Below are 20022 nucleotides of genomic sequence, written 5' to 3'. Positions count from 1 at the left end.
GAAAATATTAATTGCAGTTTGGATAGCTTTCAGTGTACTGTCAACCCCATAATAAAGTTGCCATTTCATTGTAAACAGTCGTGTCTGTTTTTTCATTATTTTCGCGCTGTATACTTTCGCGCTGGGTACTCAGTTAGGCAACATTTATGGAGCCGGTCATGTTTGTGGTGGCTACTCCATAGGCAAGGGGTGTATTTCAAATTAAATGAAAAGATGGGCAGTGGCGAGAATAAAACGGCAGTTTATAATTCAAGACGGGACCCGACGATTAGCACCGATGTATTCAATATAGCTCGTTACACTCGTTAAAAGTACATATCTTTAAACTAATAAAAACAACTGATACTTTACGTATTGCGTTATTCATTAACACTGTACCACTTTATTTATACACCAACTCCTGTTTACCATTTTCCTATGACATGATTTCAGTTTCCAATCCGAGAGAGTAGCCTACACTAGACTGTCATCCGCCATTACCGTTGTTTTTGGCCGTTTTCGCGAAAGGAATTATGGTATTTTTCCCAGTCGGAGCATGCACGGATGCACAATTCAAATTTTGATCAAATGGAGTGCGCATCCGGGTACTTTATCCGTGCTCCGCACTACCGAACTTCGGTTTGGACTCGCACTCCAAGATGGCGGCATGCTCGCTATGTGCACTCGGAGCATGGAAGTATGCGGTTTGGGACACAGCCTATGTATGTAAATCTATGCATGGGTTCCCTCGGCAGGTTTCCAGATGTTTTCCCATAGGGATTTCGTTTTCTGCCGAAAATAAGGTCTGTGGTAAGCGTAAGCCTAAGATAGTTTAAGAGAGTTTTACGTTTTGTTCTTCGAGATAAATTACACCAATTAATATCCCAACCGTGAATTTCGAAACTGCCATTTACTTTTAAGTCTAACAAGTTGCTGTGTTGAAACTACAACGTCAACCGTTGTAGTTTCAATATAGCAACTTACTTTTTAAAGCACGTAACGAATTTGAAATTCATGGTTCAGATATTAATGTGTGTAATTTATCTCGTAGAACAAACGTGTTTTCATAATGAAGCTCTCTTATGCTCATAGGCTTAGGCATGTCCATATATTGTACAGTTTGTCAGTCTGTATTTAGTCTTTTCAGATGATACACGCACGACATACGTATTGCTATAAAAATAAATGTGTATGGTACATTACTCATGTCCACTTCATCATTCCACAATAAAACCTACACCACATAGCCTACTAGATTAAATGATACATTGGCTGATTCTTATAGGAGAAACTTATATCTAGAGTTGTTAGAACACCTCAGTAGTAATATGCCCTGTTCATGATGACAAAGCATGAACACAATTGTCTGCAATGTGGTGCAGACACAGCACACTGGGTTACCATTCCATTGTGTTGTGCAAAAATTTTAAAAAATGATTGTAAAGCTTTTGATCACACAAGACTGACAGAGCAAAAATTGTTTGGGAATACACAAACCTGCATGTCTTGCAGGTTGTCGGAAAAAGACGAAGGGGAGTGCTTCAGGGAATTTACTCTGAGGCTGAGCATCCTGGATACTGCAGCAACCTTTATGCTGTCATTGCTGGTATCACGGTACGGGGGTTAGGACCCAGACGCAGAGTGGGGAAAAAACACGAAACTCAAATGTAAATACAAATCAAGACTTTACTTACACAAAAAAATGTAAATACAACTAAAGACTTTACTAACAAAACAAACAAAAGGCCATGAGTGGCAATTCCAAAATGAAATGAAAAAAAAAAAACAAGAAACACGTAAAGGAACTCAAAACAAGCAAAACTAGAAACTCAAACTCAAGCAGACAGGGAACAGAAACAATACGGGTAGAACACAGACAGGGGAGAACACAGGCAGACGGAACACAAGGCAGGCAGAACACAAGAACACAAGCAGGTAGATACATATAAATCAGAAACAAACACAAGTCAGGAACGAGCACAAGTCAGAAAGAAACACAAGGAACCAGCACCCAAGTCAAGGGGACAAAGAACTTAAATAGACAGGGGGTAACAAGACACAGGTGAACTCAAAGAACAATCAAACCAGAAGGAAGGGAAAATGAGAGGCAGGTGGGGACGATGATTAAATAACGAGACAATAATAAAATAATTGAAAGCAATAATACAATTAACCAACAGAGGAACGAGCAGGACACAAAACAGAAGTGCCCAACAGGGAAAAACAGACAGAAACACAGAACCATGGCAGTACCCCCCACCCCCCCCCCCCCCCCCCCCCCCCCCCCCCCACCCCCACCCCCACCCCCCAAGGAACGGCTCCTGACGTCCCAGGAGGCCGACCTAGGGAGGGAGTGAAACAAAGGGTGGGAGCTAGAGACAAGACAGAACTTAGACTGGGGTAGGACTCAGGAACAGGGCAGGACAGGGCTCGGGACTGGATAGGACAGGAACGGGACAAAACAGGGATGGGACTGGGGACTGGGGCGAGACGAGACAGGACTGGGGACTGGGATGAGACGAGATGAGACAGGACTCGGGACTGGGACGAGACGAGACAGGACTCGGGACTGGGACGAGACGAGACAGGGCACAGGGACGGAAGCCGGACGGGGTCCGGGCACATTTAAATGGAGATATCTGGCATTTGTGTTTTAGATGGTCAAAACTGAAATGTAGGTATCTTTAATTGGAGGTTCCATACAAGTGAATGGCGGAAGTAACGTCAATTTTGCTAGTCAAAATGTAATTAGAGATATTTTAAATTAAAGTTTTGACTAGTCAAAATTCAATTAGAGATATCATAAATTAATGTTTTGACTAGTCATAAATGAATTACAGATATCTGTAATGTGAAACTGGCCAGACTATTAAATGTTAAACTGGCTTGCCATAGGGCATTACATCATACAGATCTCCAAAATATGACGTAGGCTAAAATAAATAATTATAATAAATTTTTATCTTTGCCTGTGTAGTAAGAAAAAAGATTTCACACTGGAAAAATAATTAATGATTTTTATTTTCAATATTGTGTACAGAGTTAACATCAGTATATGAGTGGAAGCATTTTTATTTTACTGTCAAAAATTAATTGAGCACAATGTGGAATCTGTTCTGAACTGTATTTCATTAAGAAACTGGTTTCATGAGCGAAAATTACAGATATCAGTAGGGGGCGATAATTACATCCTGTACTGAAGTTGAGAACCGAAAGCTGGCCTCTTGGGTTCGATAATCGACAGGAGCTGTCTGATCCGCCATGTTGACATAGTGAGACAGCGAGTTTCCCTTTTGTTTTTATGTTCAGGTGTTGGATGTCGTGTCGACTCAATAGTTTTATTAAAATTCACCAGTATGCTTTCAGCCGAGATGTATGGACAGAATGGCACGGTAAATGAGTATCACTATACAGGGCCGACAGAGCACAAATTCTCACCATATGCGTTTAATGGAGGGTAAGTGAAAATTAATATGATATGCTGTATGAGTAAGTTCATGCTAGCCAGTTGTTAGTTTTTTCTGTCAGTGAAATATGTAGCTAAGGTAATACTAATAGGGATGCACAGTGTGAATTATACCTTGATGGCTTACGGTGTTTTTTCCGCTTGTGACGACTAGCAAGTTTGTCAGCGTTTTGTTTTGTTTTGCCCAACCAGAGAACCTGTCATATTTTTTTCGCTAACGTTAGCTTAAAGTGTTGTGGGAGTTTAACGTTGGACACAGCTAGCTAGCGAGAGCAAGATTTCCGTGACAATCCGTTTGTACTGGTTCTGTTAAGCTTGTTCACACATTGGTGTCTGCTGATTTTACTGTCTTTACTGTCGATTCTTGCTGTAATTTGCGATAGCTCACTAAATCTACTTTAAAATCAAATTTTCAAATGAGTTTCAATCGTAGGCTACTCTTTGCTAGCTATCTTGTCTCTGGACAGAATGTAGACATGTCGGTAGGAAGACATTTTACGACGTTACTTAGGTAATGATAGCTTCAATTGTAGCCATATGGTGGTGTATTAGCAATGACATAAAAAAAACTTTGTGTACGTTACTCAGTCAGGTAATGATAGCTACAACAATGGTACCCAGTGGCGTAGGTTTCGTTTGAACATGGGGGGGACACATTAATGGGGGGAAATTTTGAGCATCAAACACAAAAACATGAAAGAAGCAGAAATGCTTCTTTCATGTTTTTATTAGGGGGTACAAATGCACATGTTCTAAATATTGAGGGGGGCGTATCCCCTGCGCAATATACACCTATGATGGTACTCATATGGTAGTATCAATGACATTAAAAACTTTGTGTACTATACGTCTTCAAAGCCTAGGTCTAAACGCCGGGCACCCACCGCACGCGTAGCGTAAGCGGCGCGTAAGCAGCACGGCGAAGCAGCACGGCCCGGCGCGTCGTGTGTCTATATGGGTTCCGTTTGTGTCGCGCAAAGGCTTGCTTAAAGCTCTATATTCCTAGTAGCTCTCGCAGTCTGCAGTGGGATTACATCGTGTATTTCACGTTTGTTCACGACTGTTGATTATGGGTTAAGTGAATACTTGCTGAGAGACCTTTTTCAGTTTGTTAATTTGGTAATATTTTGTTAAATCATGTAAATACGTGAGAAAGTAAACGCTTTAAAGAATTACCATAAGCTTAAATCGCAACGTAGCCTACATAATAATCAATCTCAAACTGTAGCCTATTAATTTATTTGCATGGTTAACAAACGTGCCAACTTTATGAAGAATATGTAATGATCATAATAATAATAAATAATCCGTAATCAACCATTGGGAATTACCGTGTCGTCTTGCTATTCACGTCTAAACATTTATATGATCAGATATGATATATGATCAACTACGCGTGCGGTGGGTGTCCAGCTTTATTCGTTCACGTATACATTCGTGTACTAAGTGTGATTAGTTAGCTACTTGAATCTCCGCTAACTTTGTCAAGTTACGTGGCTGCACCTGTAGGCATTAGGTAGCTGATAACCAACTCCTCTCCAACTGAAATGGCTATTCATCAGTAAAGCTAATGTGGACTAACTAGGTGATGATACCATTATGCATTATTTGCAGAACCGTCCTGGCTGTCGCAGGCGAAGACTTTGCCATTGTGGCTTCAGATACTAGATTGAGTGAAGGCTACTCAATCCACAGCAGGGATTCCCCTAAATGTTACAAACTGTAAGTATTCTGTCAGGATTCACATTCATTTTTGTGATTATGAATGTAATATGAAATGCAAATATAATATCATTCACTACTATTATGTGCTATTATCTTATTAAATAAACTGATTTGAGATACAATCAGTGATTAGTGACAGGCATGCATGCACTTTCTTATAATTGAATATCAAAAAGCCAAACCTTTGGTTTTTCAAACTACATTCATGTAAAATCACTGATTATGTTATCCCTAGTTTACATATATTATGCTACAGATTTTGTATTTTAGTTTCATTTGTTTATATACTCTTCAATAAAAATAAAAAAACTCCCTTAAATTTCCTTAAATTTTAATATTTTTGAATGCACTGATTGGGAGTTATTCTCACAGAATGCCACACTAGGTGGAGGCACAGTGCCTAGCTATCCAAATTTATGTGAGGAAACTATGCTCCATCAAAGGCAGTGATGGTGTTCTCAAACAAGTCCTGGATTACCAAGGAGCTAAAACAACATTAAATGAGAAATGAGAGTATTCCAGTCGGGAGAAAAATTGGAGTAAAAAATCTAATTTGGATCTGACTGAATAAACAAACTAAAGAGGCAAAGCGGACATACGCAGAGAAGGTTTAAAATTTGTTTCAAGAAGGGCATATGAGAGATTCTTGGAGCGAAATAAAGATCCTTCAGGTCTATCAGTAAAGCAGAATGACCCTAGCCTTCAATCTAAGGAATACTGCAGTCAGTTTTCTGAGACTTAACTTACAGATACAACAGATTTTACAAATATAATTTGAAAGTAGAAAGGGATAACATAATATCAGAAGTGTTGTTGTTAACTAAGGAGACCAGCAATATTTTGTTACTGTACAGCCGGCAATCTCAATAGGGATATAAAAAGAGGGAAATTGAACAAAGCCATTGGTCCAGACAACATAAGCAATCATGTACTGCAATTCTGTCAGTCAGCTGGCTCCCATTTTCAGTGATCTGGTCAGTTGCTCACTCACGGACCAAAAATGACAAAATTAAAAGTAAATAAATAAATGACTCAATAAATAAATTAATAAATATAAATGCGAGAAAAATGCAAAAATAAATTAATGCACACAGAATTAAATAAATTAATAGATAAAATCTGTCAAATGGGGAATTTTGCATTTATTTGCCTATTTATTTCCTTAATTATTCCTTTCTCTATTTATTTCCCTATTTATTTATTTCCTTTAGCATTAAGTTCAATATATATTTCTGTATTTATTTCTTGTTTAATTTATTTCTGTATATGTTTCTGTACTTATATTTCCTTGTTCTTATGATAATGAGGGGGCTGTCAATCAAAGTATATCCTAGTGTCACCTTATTTCCATTGGTTGATCGATACCAGAGTGCGTAGATCGATTGTACATGCAGTGCTCGAACACTGGTTGCTTTGACGTTATTAGGGGTTAGTAGGGGAGAGAAGGGCCAAATATAACAGACTTTTTGTGGGTGGTTGGCATTGGAGCTTGAGCGATGTATTTCAAGTTGAACCCTCAGAATGTCTCTCCCCTTGTCTCCAACTGTTTTGGCTAGATGTAAGTTCATTTTTTTGCCAGAATTATTTTTCAGGTGCTGTATTGTGTGTATATGTCATGGATTCCTAATGTCTGTTATTGTAAACAGATTTTTAGTGACCAACAGATTTCATTGTTTTGATATAGCATGCTAGCTTGCTGGGATTACTAGCAAGTCAAAAGTGCAGACTAACCCCAAGCGGGTTAAACCTAAGGTAGTGTTTCATGCCGCCAATGACTGAAAGTAATACTAGTACCAATAGCGTGTGTTACTAGTAAGTTGTATGCTGCTAATGACAGAATATAGTAGGCCTAAGCTGGACTGTTTTAAATAGACTCCATCATGACATTTCTTAAGCATCTAGCCTACATAGAATACAATGCACAGTGACAAAATATAAAGACATAAAATGTTTTTTGTCCATTATAAAGCATTTCAATGAGCTCCTTATGAAGTTTTAAGATGAAACATTGATATCAGATTAAAAATAATGCAAAAACATTGTCACACAATGCAGCACAGTACCTACATTTGTAATAATTAACTCTTGTATGTATTTCTGTACTCTACAGTATGTAATGTTTTCTTGTATGGGGATGGGACGACATGAAACAATATTCAACCGTCCACCACGTTTTGGAAATGTGCCAACTCTCACATCATAACTGTAGCATGCAACACAAAAACTACTAAGCTACCAATGAACGCTTACATTACAGTGTGAAATATCCTCATTATAAAATAACACTAACCTATTTAAAGTGCAATAAAGTATATGTCACATTGTGGCATTGATATACTATGTGATTGTTTCCCTTCAGGACAGACACAACTGTCATTGGGTGCAGTGGGTTTCATGGAGATTGCCTGACTCTCACCAAAATCATTGATGCAAGATTAAAGGTAAGATTGCCTTTCATTCACTCTGAATTCTTACATATATTTTTTGGCAAGGTCCAATACATTGTACAACTGCATTAAGAATAGTAACTCTGAATCCGATTTGTCTCTGGAAGCTATCATATTTCCAAAAAAATTATCTAACCTAAGAAACAAATGAACAATTCAAATATGTGTCATGATAGAATTAAACATTCAGTTCCTTAAAAGGTTGGCTTTACCACAGACACTTCATCTCCATAGTGTCTGGAAATGGAATTCAGTTTGTGAGAATGATTTGTCCATGGAAAATTTTGTTTTATGAGATTGGTGAACATATATTTTTCTCAATTTCTTGAGAAAGAATCTTTCAGTATCCTTTGGATCTTTTGGCTGCACTTGTGGACTGCCTGCTTCAATTTAAACCACTTTCATTACATTACAGGCATTTAGCAGACGCTCTTATTACATAGCATTTTACATTGTATCTATACATTGTATTTATACAGCTGGATATATACTGAAGCAATGCAGGTTAAGTACCATGCTCAAGGGTACAACGGCAGTGTCCTACCCAGGAATCGAACCTATGACCTTTCGGTTACAAGCCCAGTTCCTTACCCACTGTGCTACACTGCCACCCCGTTTCCATTTCTATTCAGGTTCAAGTTTGGAGACTGGAGACATTCCACAAGTGCAGACCAAAGGCTGTGAAGCATCTTGAAAGACTGTTTAGGGCAATGGTCAATAGGTTATATGCTCAGCAATTTCATAAAACACTGTAGAAAACCACTCGGCAGTTTAATCTTTGTAAAGTGAGCATGCACAAAGTACTGAAAACAGGGGTGCAAATAATCTTACTTCTGATCTTAATTTTGATCTAACATTTCCGTGTATTAGTATAAAAGAATAGTTTTCACATTTTGGACATGACAATTAACCAAACACATTTTATTCAGTCTTTTTGTTTGTTTTATTTTTTATTTTTTGGCTAATCTTTATCAAGGGTGCCAATAATTTTGTGCACGGTGATCTGTCAAATTTGGATTTTCTGCCTTATTTATTTTTTGTAGCAATCCACAGAGGCTCTTCTGTTTTGCTTATTCATACTCTCCTGTGCTCTGTTTGGAAGTTTGGCAAGTCATGTATATATTACAGAACCAGTGAACAAGAACAACCATATAGCAGGGATACTCAAATCTGTCCCTTGCTTTACTGCTGCCTGATAGTCCATAGTCAAATAATGTCACTTACTGACCAGAGATTACACTCACCAAGCGTGTCAGGTTTAAATCAGTCGCTGATTAGATGAATGAAAACCAGCAGTACTACTGGCCCTGAGGGCCAGATTTGAATATGCCTGCCATATGGAATATTGTCCATTAAACTTCTGCTTTGTTTTAGATGTACAAGCACTCAAACAACAAGCCAATGACAAGTGGTGCAATTGCAGCCATGCTCTCTACCATTCTCTATGGAAGACGGTTCTTCCCCTACTACGTTTACAACATCATCGGCGGTCTGGATGAAGAGGGTATGTTAACATTGCTATTTTTTTGAGGAGATGAAGTAATATAATTATCACTGGATTATTATTGTTCAGAGCTGATAAAATGCATTTTAATATGGCTCCATATTCCTTAGTTCGGGGATGCAAACTCATCTCCTTTTAGCAGAATTTTCTGTTTTGAATACAAAATATGGCACATATGTGAATTGTGTAGATTCACGTATGTAAACCTGAATAAATGAGCAGAGAAACATGGCAAATGCTTCCATACCGGTGTGCTGCATGATACAATTAAGCAATTAACATCCTATCATGCTCTGTGGCATGTATAAAAATGCTGAGCAGGCCCAGTTGACCTCGATTTTAGATCAAGATGGCAAGAGGAAAAGATTCAAGTGACTTTGAAAGATGGTTTGTCATTGGGGAATGGATGGCTGAAGCTTCAGTCACAAAGATTGCCCAACTGGCTAGTGTTTCAATAGGAACAGTGACTAAAGTGATATCTGCATTTAGGTCTGTGGGAAAGACATCAGTAAATAGGGTCGAAAATTGCGCACATTGCATAACAGCAACTCTTCCTCAGGTGACTGATAATATCAGTGCAGGACGTGCTGTGTAGTGCAGGATGTGATCAGACTGTGTCAGCATGGCTAAGGAGTTGGTCATGTAACGTAAATGTCGCAGGTTCGATTCCCCGGTAGGACACTGCCGTTGTACCCTTGAGCAAGGTACTTAACCTGCATCCAGTATATATCCAGTATACACTCACTGGCCACTTCATTAGGTGACAGGAGTGGCACCCGATGTGGTCTTCTGCTGCTGTAGCCCATCTGCTTCAAGGTTTGACGTGGTATGCGTTAAGAGATGCTCTTCTGCATACCTTGGTTGTAATGAGTGGTTATTTGAGTTACTGTTGCCTTTCTGTCAGCTCTGCCATGAACAATGTATTTTCGCCCAGAGAACTGCCGCTCACTGGATATTTTCTCTTTTTCGGACCATTCTCTGTAAACCCTAGAGAAGGTTGTGCGTGAAAATCCCAGTAGATCAGCAGTTTCTGAAATACTCAAACCAGCCCGTCTGGCACCAACAACCATGCCACGTTCAAAGTCACTTAAATCACCTTTCCTCCCCATTCTGATGCTTGGTTTGAACTTCAGCAGATCGTCTTGACCATGTCTACGTGCCTAAATGCATTTAGTTGCTGCCACATGATTGGCTGATTAGATATTTGCGTTAACGGGTGCAGTTTGCAGTTGAACAGGTGGACCTAATGAAGTGGCCGGTGAGTGTATATCCAGCTGTATAATTGGATACAATGTAAGTCGCTCTGGATAAGAGCGTCTGTTAAATGCCTGTAATGACAACTACATAGAGTTCAGTGGTGCAAAAACCACAGGCACTAGTCTACAGAGATGTGGAAAAAGTGATATGGTCAGATGAGTCGTCCTTCACCATATTCTCGACAATTAGGCAAGTGCATGCGTGGCATACACCAAGAGAATAGTACAAGCGTGAATGCCTGACCCATAATGAAGACAGTCATTTGACGGCCATTTTGAAACAGTAACTGATGGGCTTTGGTGATTTAAGTAACACTATGGTAATCATACTCTTCATAGGTCGTGGAGCTGTATATAGTTTTGATCCAGTGGGATCCTACCAGAGAGACACCTACAAGGCTGGAGGTTCAGCAAGTGCCATGCTACAGCCACTTCTGGACAATCAGGTAAAAGTCATGACCTATGCTGTTTCTCTATTGTCATCAGGTTTCAGTGAAATTTCTGTTTTTATGACTGCAGTGTGATGTGGGTTGCTTGAAAACTGCAAAACACAAAATTGTAGAACTTACTAAAACACTGAAATGAACCACCCCCCTCCCCTCCCAACTTTCTAAAACATTCAAATGAAACACCCCCCTCCCCCCAAAAAAAAAATCTCTCCGCAGATCGGGTTCAAGAACATGGAGAACGTGCAGCATGTGCCTTTGAGCCAGGACAAGGCAGTGCAGCTGGTGAAGGACGTCTTCATATCAGCAGCTGAGAGGGACGTTTACACGGGAGATGCCCTGCGGCTCTGCATCATTACCAAGGGTGGCATCAAGGAAGAGACTGTACCGCTCAGGAAGGATTGAGCATGCCCTGTTGTCCTTCTCTGTTTTCTGCCATGAAACTGCATGTAACAACTAGTTTTTTTCATTCCAATTCAAAGAGAATTATAAAACTCCAATGCTGTTTGCTTTCTTTTTTTAACTGGTGATTACATTTTAGCTTTGACTATTTTTAATATCAACTGGAAAACGCTTTCTTGTGTGATTTTCTTTCTCTTCTCAGGTGTGGTTTTCACTCATAAACATTGTTTATACCTTTACCGCCAATCGGCATCAGTTGTCATGGCATGTTTGTATGCAGTTTTTTTAATGTTAAATATGTGCTATGTTTTTATTTGAAAAAGCTCAAAAGAGCCATTCTGGGATAAAAATATCAAGCTAAAAAGGCGTGTCACATTAAAAAATGCCATCCAGTGCATCTGTGTATCCAGAAAAGATCTCAAAAAACAGAAATCCAAGCTACTTGTTTTGTGTCCACCCTCATGCACTTCATTTGCAAAATTCACTTGGGAGTGAACTTCACTTAACTTCATTATATTTTCAACTCTGTTTTTCAAATCCATATTTTATATTCATACTTATATTTCTCTTGATTTGTTGTTGTTGACATAAAGACTAGCAGTTAAGTCATCATTTAATTGCTTAATATCAATTGCAAATAAATGTAATTGTATTGCTACGATCTGTTCATATTATATGTATAATGAAGGATAACGCTGTTTCTAAGGACAAGCCTGCTAGGCTAGGTCCATTGGGTTCTGTTTGTAGTCTAATATGCTAATGTGGAAAATATGTCCTCACTATTGGAAAAGTTTATGTTGTCATTAAGGTCATTATAAACATCCCAGTGACATTATTTTTCACAAATCTAAACACTTCTTTCGCCGAACATATAGCATTTCCCGTTTCCGTTTGTCTCACTGCTGCTTGCACGAGGCATTAGTAGGCCTATGCTATATACAAGTCGTTCAGTAGGCTACTTTTAGAGTTTTCATACCAGTTTAATCTTTCAGTTCATTTGAGTCTTTCAGTACTTTCAGTTTATTTTGTTCATTTGAGCCATTCAGTTAATTCAGCACAACCAGTTCATTTCGGTCATTTGAGTGTCAGTACGTTCATTTAATTTGAGTTATTCAGCACAATCAGTTCATCTTGTTCATTTGAGTCTTACGGGCTTCTGCTCTGACACCAATTAGAAAGTAAAAAATAAAACTTTTTGCTGAAACAAAAATATTGAAATGAATAAATGGGGAGGGAAAAACTGCAAAAATTGAGCTAGCAATGTCAGCTAGAAGAAAAATCACATGACAACATCAAATTTGAAAGTATATTTCATTTGATATAAATATTTCTTATTTACATTTAAAAAGTTTGTTTTCATCAACACAGGCAACTTTTTAAAAAGCAGTAAGAAAGCAGTGGCTACAAAGGTTAAAAGCCATTATAAATATAGCTACGTTTTTAAGCCATTGCTTAAGATACTGTTCATATGACTGAGTTGAGAACCACCTTAATTTTGAACATAAAATGAAGAAATTAGCATCTTGAAGGCTAGGCAATTAGGCAGACAGATATCTGAATGTACAAAATTCCATGAACATACATAAAATGTAATGTCCCTCTAGGTCCTTTCAAAACCAACAAAGATCCCTGGTACAGGATCTGAATCCTGGGGAAAAAAAGCTTTTATCATGTCTTCTCTGAAAAGCAGCATGCTGGAATTTGATTGTGTAATCTCTTCTCGATTCACACCATGATACCCAGGTTCTGGCACAAACTCCTCAGGGAAAGGAACAGAAAATTTCATGGCAATGTTGTGTAGAACACAACAAGCACTGACCACCTCAACATGTGTGCTGCAGTTGTTCTTCTGTATGCTTCCCAAATTGTCCAGGCACCGGAATCGTGACTTCAGAGCACCAAAGGTCTTCTGAATGACAGTCTGGATTTTGAAGTGGGCCTCATTGTAACGCATGCTGGGTCTTTTTCTCACATAGGCCAGAGGAGTCAGAACATGTCTTTCCAGAGAATAACAACTGGCACCTTAAAAAAATAGAATGTCATTAGATTAGAATATGCTTTGAGTCAATTCATATCAGTATTTTCAGCTTGTATCCCACCTGACTTAAAAGGAAAGTACACCATGTCATTAAATCATTATGTTTTTACTAAAATGGTTCTACGAGCAAAGAAACCAGTCTTCTGATTTGCCATTGTCATGCAATTCCCATCAAGTGTTTCACCAGCATCTCAAAGACATCATAAAGTCTTTGCAACTATGGGAGCTTGAGACAATGAAAATGAAAAAATGGCTGTGATACTGTCTATCAAGATAGTTTAAAAAACTGCAATATTAACTTTCTTGAATGACAGAGGTCAAGTACTTGCACATCTGTGAATGACCAATTTCTAATTCACAACAATAACAAGTCACGATTCTAAATTAATTAGTCCGTTAATAAGGAAAATATCTCATTACAAAATGGGCAGTTTATGTTACGACAAATACCATGCAGGGGTGTGTCTTAGTGGCAAGTGATCCACATTTTCTTTTCCTGAATATCTGAAAGTCAGCATTAAGCTACAGTTGAGGCCATATGTTTACATAGACCAAGGCTAAAGACATTCACAACTCCACACATTTCATGTTACCATACATTTCCTGTGCTAAGTCAATTAGTCAATCTACTTCATTTCCAGAAGAGGTCATTTCGAAATAATAACTAAGATTTATCTCAGCTTTCATGTACTATATCATATTTTCAGTGGGTCAAAAGTTTACATACACTTTGTTAGTATTTGGTGGCATTGCCTTTTAATTGCTTAACTTGAATCAAACGCTTGGGGTAGCCTTCCACAAGCTTCTCTCAATACTTTCCCCAAATGTTGGCTCATTCCTTGTGACAGAACTGGTGTAACTCAGTCAGGTTTGTGGGCCTCCTTGCTTGAACACGCCTTTTCTGTTCAGTCCACAAATTATCTATGGGATTCAGGTCAGGGCTTTGTGATGGCCACTCCATTACTTTCAATTTGTTGTCTTAAAGCCATTTTGCTACAACTTTGGAGGTATGCTTAGGATCATTGTCCTGCTGAAAGACCCAGTTGCGACCATGTTTTAACTTTCTAGCTAATGTTTTGAGGTGTTGCTTCAGTATTTGTAGATAATCCTCCTTCCTCACAATGCCATCTATTTTCTGAAGTGCACCAGTCCCTTTTCCAGCAAAACCTCCACACCACGATGCTGCCACCCCCATACTTCACAACTGGGATGATGTTCTTCAGATTAAAAGCCTTGCCCTTTTTCCTCCATACATAGCACTGATGATTATGGTCAATTTTTGTTTCATCTGACCAGAGAACACTCCTTCAAAAGGCTAGGTCTTTGTCCTGGTGATCACCTGCAAACTTCATTCTGGTTTTTTTTATGCCGGTCTTGGAGTAGGGGCTTCTTCCTTGCATAACGGCCTTTCAGGCTATGGCGATGTAGGATTCTCTTAATGGTGGATGTTGATACTTTGGTACCTGATGCCTCCAACTCCTTCACCAGTTCCTTTGTTGTTGTCTTGGGGTTCAGTTGAGCTTTTTGGAAAAAAATTCGTTCAGCCCTGGGAGTTAATTTGTGGTATCAAGGACAAAAAGGCAGTGGCTCTAAAGGTAGGCCCTTAAATACAGCCACGGGTACCATTTAACTTCGAATTAACTCCTAATTGTGACAATTGGACAATCAGAGTCTAAAAAGTCATTACATCAATTTCTGGAATATTCCAGACTGTTTAAAGAGACAGCCAACCTGGTGTATGTAAACTTTTGACCGACTGGAATTCTGATATAGTGAATTAAAGCTGAAATAAATCTGTCTCTAATCGATTGTTTTAAAATTACCTCTGATGTGAACAAAGTAGATGCCCTAATTGACTTGCCAAAAGAAATGTATGGTAACATAAAATGTGCAGAGTTGTGAAAAACTGAGTGTGAATATCTTTAGCCTAGGTGTATGTCAACTTTTGGCGCATATGTAACATTAGATGCCTGTAGTTCCGAGATGGGCTACACGAATGCATGATTGGCTCAGTGTTTCCCCTACATAGAGGCAGAATTTCTGCTAGATTTTTTTTAAGGCTATGCTTTGACGAAAATGGGTCCATTGGCTCAGAATAACTTGGTTGAAACAAATGAGTAAAGCTGTGGGCTACGCTTTTTTCATTAACACTATTGTCAACATTTATCTTTTGCCATATTGTTTACATTCAGGCATGAAACTTGTGTAAATGTTTGCTCATTTACTTTTGCTCTTAAGTCAGTTTTAATATGTAATGTCTTTGGTCGTTGTTAGTTGTCTCAGGGAGTGTTATGGGTGTCTCTTATGGCGTTGTTTGCAACCCAATTCATCCATAATGTGGTAAACGTATACGAGTGAAGAATGACTGGCTTTATGGTGTGTGAATGAGATTCTGGCACGAACATCAGTAAATCAGCTGAAGCATAAATCAGCTGTGTGTGCATGTGCATGCAACATTAACTCCTTTCATACTTGCATCCGTAAATATTCCAGCAATATTCCATGTCAGAGTCATGTATGAATAGGAGTCAGAGTCGATTTTCCTTGTAGACATTCCTGCTATTTGCCAGCTCAGAACCTAGTAAGATTTATGGGAATCTTTTTCCAGTTCTCAGTTCTACTGTGAACAAAAGCAGCAACATTTCCAGATAAAGTACACTAAATGTTGCAACATTCTTACATAAGACCTTTTGTAAGAATAACACACTCATACCTATGTGCAATTTAGTCTCTCCACTTCACCTATCTGCATGTCTTTGGACTGTGGGAGAAAACCGGAGTACCCGGAGGAAAACCACATGGACACAGGGAGAACATGCAAACTCCACACAGAAAGGCCCAGGCTGGATTCAAACCCAGAACTGTCTTGCTGTGAAACAACAGTGCTACCCACTACACCCCTATCACTATTTAACTGTGATCTGTGGGTAGGACTTCCATCTCTGCTAAAAACCATTATTCAGTGAAATATCTGGCTGCTTTCAAGATGAACTAATGTAACATTAATATTAGCTCTGTATTGCTTTAGAGAATAGAAACCAAGCCCTGCCTAATCTATCCTGAACGGTCATGCCATGTGTTCACAGGCTCAACATAGAATTTTTCCATATAGCCTAGGTAAATCCGCTACTTAACCCAGGTCATTTAACCGGGCATTGTTGTGGGTTACATGTGTGAAAGGGGCTACTGATGATGTCCTAGTCCACCTATGTTACAGGACGTTGCTCCCCACACAAAATGAAGACATCAAACAAGTGTTCGAGAATGAAGTTCTTAGGGAAGGTTGTAGTCCCTGCTCTTCTCCAATTGTGACAGTAAGGAAGAAGGATGAGTCCTCATGAATGCTGGTTGATTATAGGGCCCTTAATGTAAAGACCCGAAAAGATGCATTTGGGGCATGTCATTTCAGTATCTGGAGTAGCCAAAGAACCAGAAAAAATACATTCAGTAAGGAACTGGAGACAGTCCTCAAACTCCACAGAGCTCTAATCATTTGTTGGGTTTGCTAGCTACTATAGACGTTTCATGAGGAGTTTTGCACAGACAATAGCCCAATCACATGCATTAGCAGCACAGGGGGTACGGAAAGGGAAGGACAAGGGCAAGCACCTGCATAGACTCACTGTAGGGCCCTTTGATCAGCAGTGGTGCATAGGAGGAGGCAATGTGTGGAGGCAACATACAGAAATTTAGTGATAAGAAAATAAAATTTTGTGCATTGAAAAAGACTGCCACCGCTAAATTTAGATTGTTTGACTGCAAACCATTTTATGGTTATAACAGACAAGTCTATTGAGCTACGTTAATACAATTAAACACGGGGCAGTGGAGCACCACTGGACCTCTGTGCTGGGCCGATTCGATTTTGATGTCATTCATAGGCCTGGGAGGAATAGGAATGCAGCCGCCTTGTCAAGGCAGTACGTTCCATTCAACATCTTTGTGGTAAAGATATGTCCCAAGCAGTGGTTAACTATCAATAACTAACTATTACACTGATCCCTGGCAGCGAGATTCCTAGTACAATAAGAGAAAAGATACAGCAACAGTCAGTACAGACCGAGTCATCTGCTCCATTCATTCAACCTGCACTGTCCCTGCCGGTGTTACCCCAACAGTATGTGCAAGACCTTCAGAAAACTGACCCACTCATCCAGAAGTGGAATATAATTTTCTAAAAAACTGGAAATGCATGTATTGTCTATTCACTGCATGTAGGATACATCTAAAATCAGCTGGTTCTGAAGTATTGGCATAATGAAAAAACAGATTCCTTGTGCATAGTAAAACATGTGCTTAATGCATTTTTGCCACACTGACAGATGTATTTATTAATTAACTGTGCTAGAGATTTATGTTGAGCTGGGTTGTCAGAAGCTGCTTTCACATCAATGTTCACCTTTCAATGTCCCCTCACTGAGGATGTCTTTAATAGCGTGGCAAGAACCGTCCCTAGCTTGCTTTGAACTCAGTGTGTATCCTTCTAGCTCTCTAGACGAAAAATTCCTCAAACTAGAAATGGAGAGAGAAATATGTGTACACAGAACCCCTGCAGCTTTCTATGGTTCTAGGGCTATGCCCTTTTAAACAACTGGGGGGAGGGGGATGCCTCTCCCTTGCTACACTATTAAAATCTAATAGTTTTTTATCAAGTATTTAGGAGGTTGGAATCAAAGCAAAATCTTTTTTATGCAAAATAACTCATTTTTTGATTGATTTAATGTTTAGGCACTCTGAAAAGATTTCACAAGAAATAGGAAAGCAGGGGAAACTTACCAATGAGCCAACTGTGCCCATGCCTACCACTTTGAAATTGCTGGAAGATTTTTGAACTCTCCCAGATGCTTTGCTCCGCTGTGCTTCCTGGCCATTGACTCTCTACACTTAATAAATTGCCTTGAGAGTCGCAGATCATTTGGAACATTATGGAGTGATAATCGAACGCGTTCAAAAAAAAAATCTCCTCCTCTGGTGTAGGTTTGATGCGCACGTGCATGCATCCCAGCACACCTACTACATTTGGTATACCGCAAAACCTCTGGATCTCTTGTGCCACAAGTACCCGATCATTGTAACTGTCTGGAAATGTGATAAACTCTTCAGCTTTCTCAGACAAAACCCTGGACACCGTATTAACTGCTCTCCTGGCAGATGCCTGGCTTATTCCAATCATATCTGCTGTTTCATTTGGCAAAAAGCCGTTTGCGTAAACACACAATGCGGCCAGAACAATAACATCAGTAGAAAGCTCGTCGGAGCAGTATTTGGCTGACTCCATTTGGGCTCCAACATAATCAATAATGAAACAAACTGCAGATCTAGTGAAATGGAAATGTTTTAAAAGAAAGTCGTCATCAAAATTATCCAAACTGCTCGGGATGCTGTCAGATTCATCATCAAATTCCCCCAAAGCCGCCAACCAAACTGCAGATGCATAAGACATCTTTAACTCCAAAATAAAAAATCAGCTTCTCAAGCTAGCTATGCATCATCGCACCCCGCTTGTCATTTCCAGTTTCTTTTATAACGCGTGTACCCGCAAAGTGCTCAGTTGGCTAATCGTTGCCAATCACAGTGTAGCCAGGCCTATAACGTTATAGTCCTTTGGGTTTCCGGCACAAGTTCATCGAAACATACAATTTTGATACAATGATTGCTCCCTGCATCTAATTGTTCAGTCCAAGTGTGACATACAAAAGAACGATGGCGGACTTGTGATGCTGTACACGTAGCAATGTCACTAGCATTTTTCAATCCAATTTTTCATCAAGTAATCACTAAATACTACCTGCCGAGCTACAGCTATGAGCGTGAAGCTAACAATAAGAAATGGACTTCCGGTAAGCGTGGGAGGTGGGAAATTTCATAATAAACGTTTGCCACACTTTGCCATGAGTTTTGAACTAATGAGCGTAACAAATGGGATAAAAGCTACTCCTTGAGCTGGTACAAATCTTGCTCTCCTGCAAAGGAAAAAGAGTCTTACTCTTAAAACTGGAGTGAAACGAGTTTCTCAGAATGCATGCTATATGAATCAGATGAAGGTATTTGGGGTTTCACCCATAGACATGGTTTCACCCCCAGACATCCACCCTTTTTGGCATATTTATGCAGTAGCAACTGATCTCAAATCTCTTGCTGGACCAGGAACGCAATGCGTGCTTTCCCTAGTGACAAACGGCTACTTTGTGAGGGGCTTAAATATTAATACAATGATTCAGTCCAACTGTTCAGTCCAAATGTGATATACAAAACAAAGACGACAGACTTATTATGCTGTATACCTAAAGTCATTACCGTTTTTCACCAAATAATCTCTAAATACTATCAGTTGTTATAGCCGAGATACAGAGAGGAGCGATAAGTTAACTACATAAACAAGCGGCTTCCGGTTAGCACAAGAGAGGTACATTTCAAAATAAAAGTTAGCATGTACACGTTCTCATGAATAGGGTCACTGCTTGTCAGATGCACTGAAGTCCCAATGCATTGTAGCTGTGGCCATACCCGTGTGTGGGGCCAGTGCTGTCTCCTGGTGGACAGCACCCCAACTCCCTTCCTGGCACCACAATGCATATTGAATTGTGGCACTTAGGGCACGGTCACACAAGCGCAAAATTAACATTGGCGAATATTCGCCTCCCGTTCACTTCCATTCTATGCGAGCGAAGGGGCAAATAAAACATTTGCTTCAAGTGGTGAAGCAAATGTGCATCTTCACTTAGCGTGGAGTTCAACTTTGGTGAACTTTGACCAGCG

At 39.4% G+C, this 20022-nt stretch overlaps 2 protein-coding genes across 2 annotated transcripts; one reads left to right on the top strand and one right to left on the bottom strand.

The window, feature by feature from the left end:
* Positions 1–3189: 3189 nt before the first annotated feature.
* On the top strand, positions 3190–12060 carry LOC118221051 (proteasome subunit beta type-1-B-like). Its single transcript, XM_035405660.1, has 6 exons — positions 3190–3436; positions 5060–5167; positions 7530–7611; positions 8992–9121; positions 10717–10823; positions 11043–12060. Exons 1-6 carry the CDS (start codon positions 3336–3338, stop codon positions 11226–11228), a joined length of 714 nt encoding a protein of 237 aa, XP_035261551.1. The 5' UTR covers positions 3190–3335; the 3' UTR covers positions 11229–12060.
* Positions 12061–12302: 242 nt separating this feature from the next.
* Positions 12303–19622, bottom strand: si:dkey-197c15.6 (putative nuclease HARBI1). Its single transcript, XM_035405659.1, has 2 exons — positions 18040–19622; positions 12303–13247 (listed from the first exon to the last, which is right to left on the bottom strand). Exons 1-2 carry the CDS (start codon positions 18704–18706, stop codon positions 12826–12828), a joined length of 1089 nt encoding a protein of 362 aa, XP_035261550.1. The 5' UTR covers positions 18707–19622; the 3' UTR covers positions 12303–12825.
* Between the last annotated feature and the right edge of the window lie 400 nt (positions 19623–20022).

Source organism: Anguilla anguilla, chromosome 2, assembly GCF_013347855.1.
Source record: "Anguilla anguilla isolate fAngAng1 chromosome 2, fAngAng1.pri, whole genome shotgun sequence".
Classification (NCBI taxonomy): domain Eukaryota; kingdom Metazoa; phylum Chordata; class Actinopteri; order Anguilliformes; family Anguillidae; genus Anguilla; species Anguilla anguilla.
The sequence above is the reverse complement of the archived record's forward strand: the minus strand, read 5'-3'. Positions and strand labels throughout refer to the sequence as shown.

Excerpts from the sequence above, each read along its gene's own strand:
- LOC118221051 (XM_035405660.1), top strand. The coding sequence starts at position 3,336 with ATGCTTTCAGCCGAGATGTATGGACAGAATGGCACGGTAAATGAGTAT. Across the intron at positions 9,122-10,716 it reads CGGCGGTCTGGATGAAGAGG|GTCGTGGAGCTGTATATAGT; the intron begins GTATGTTAACAT and ends TACTCTTCATAG. Across the intron at positions 10,824-11,042 it reads AGCCACTTCTGGACAATCAG|ATCGGGTTCAAGAACATGGA; the intron begins GTAAAAGTCATG and ends ATCTCTCCGCAG.
- si:dkey-197c15.6 (XM_035405659.1), bottom strand. The coding sequence starts at position 18,706 with ATGTCTTATGCATCTGCAGTTTGGTTGGCGGCTTTGGGGGAATTTGAT. Across the intron at positions 13,248-18,039 it reads TGGGCACAGTTGGCTCATTG|GTGCCAGTTGTTATTCTCTG; the intron begins GTAAGTTTCCCC and ends TATTTTTTTAAG.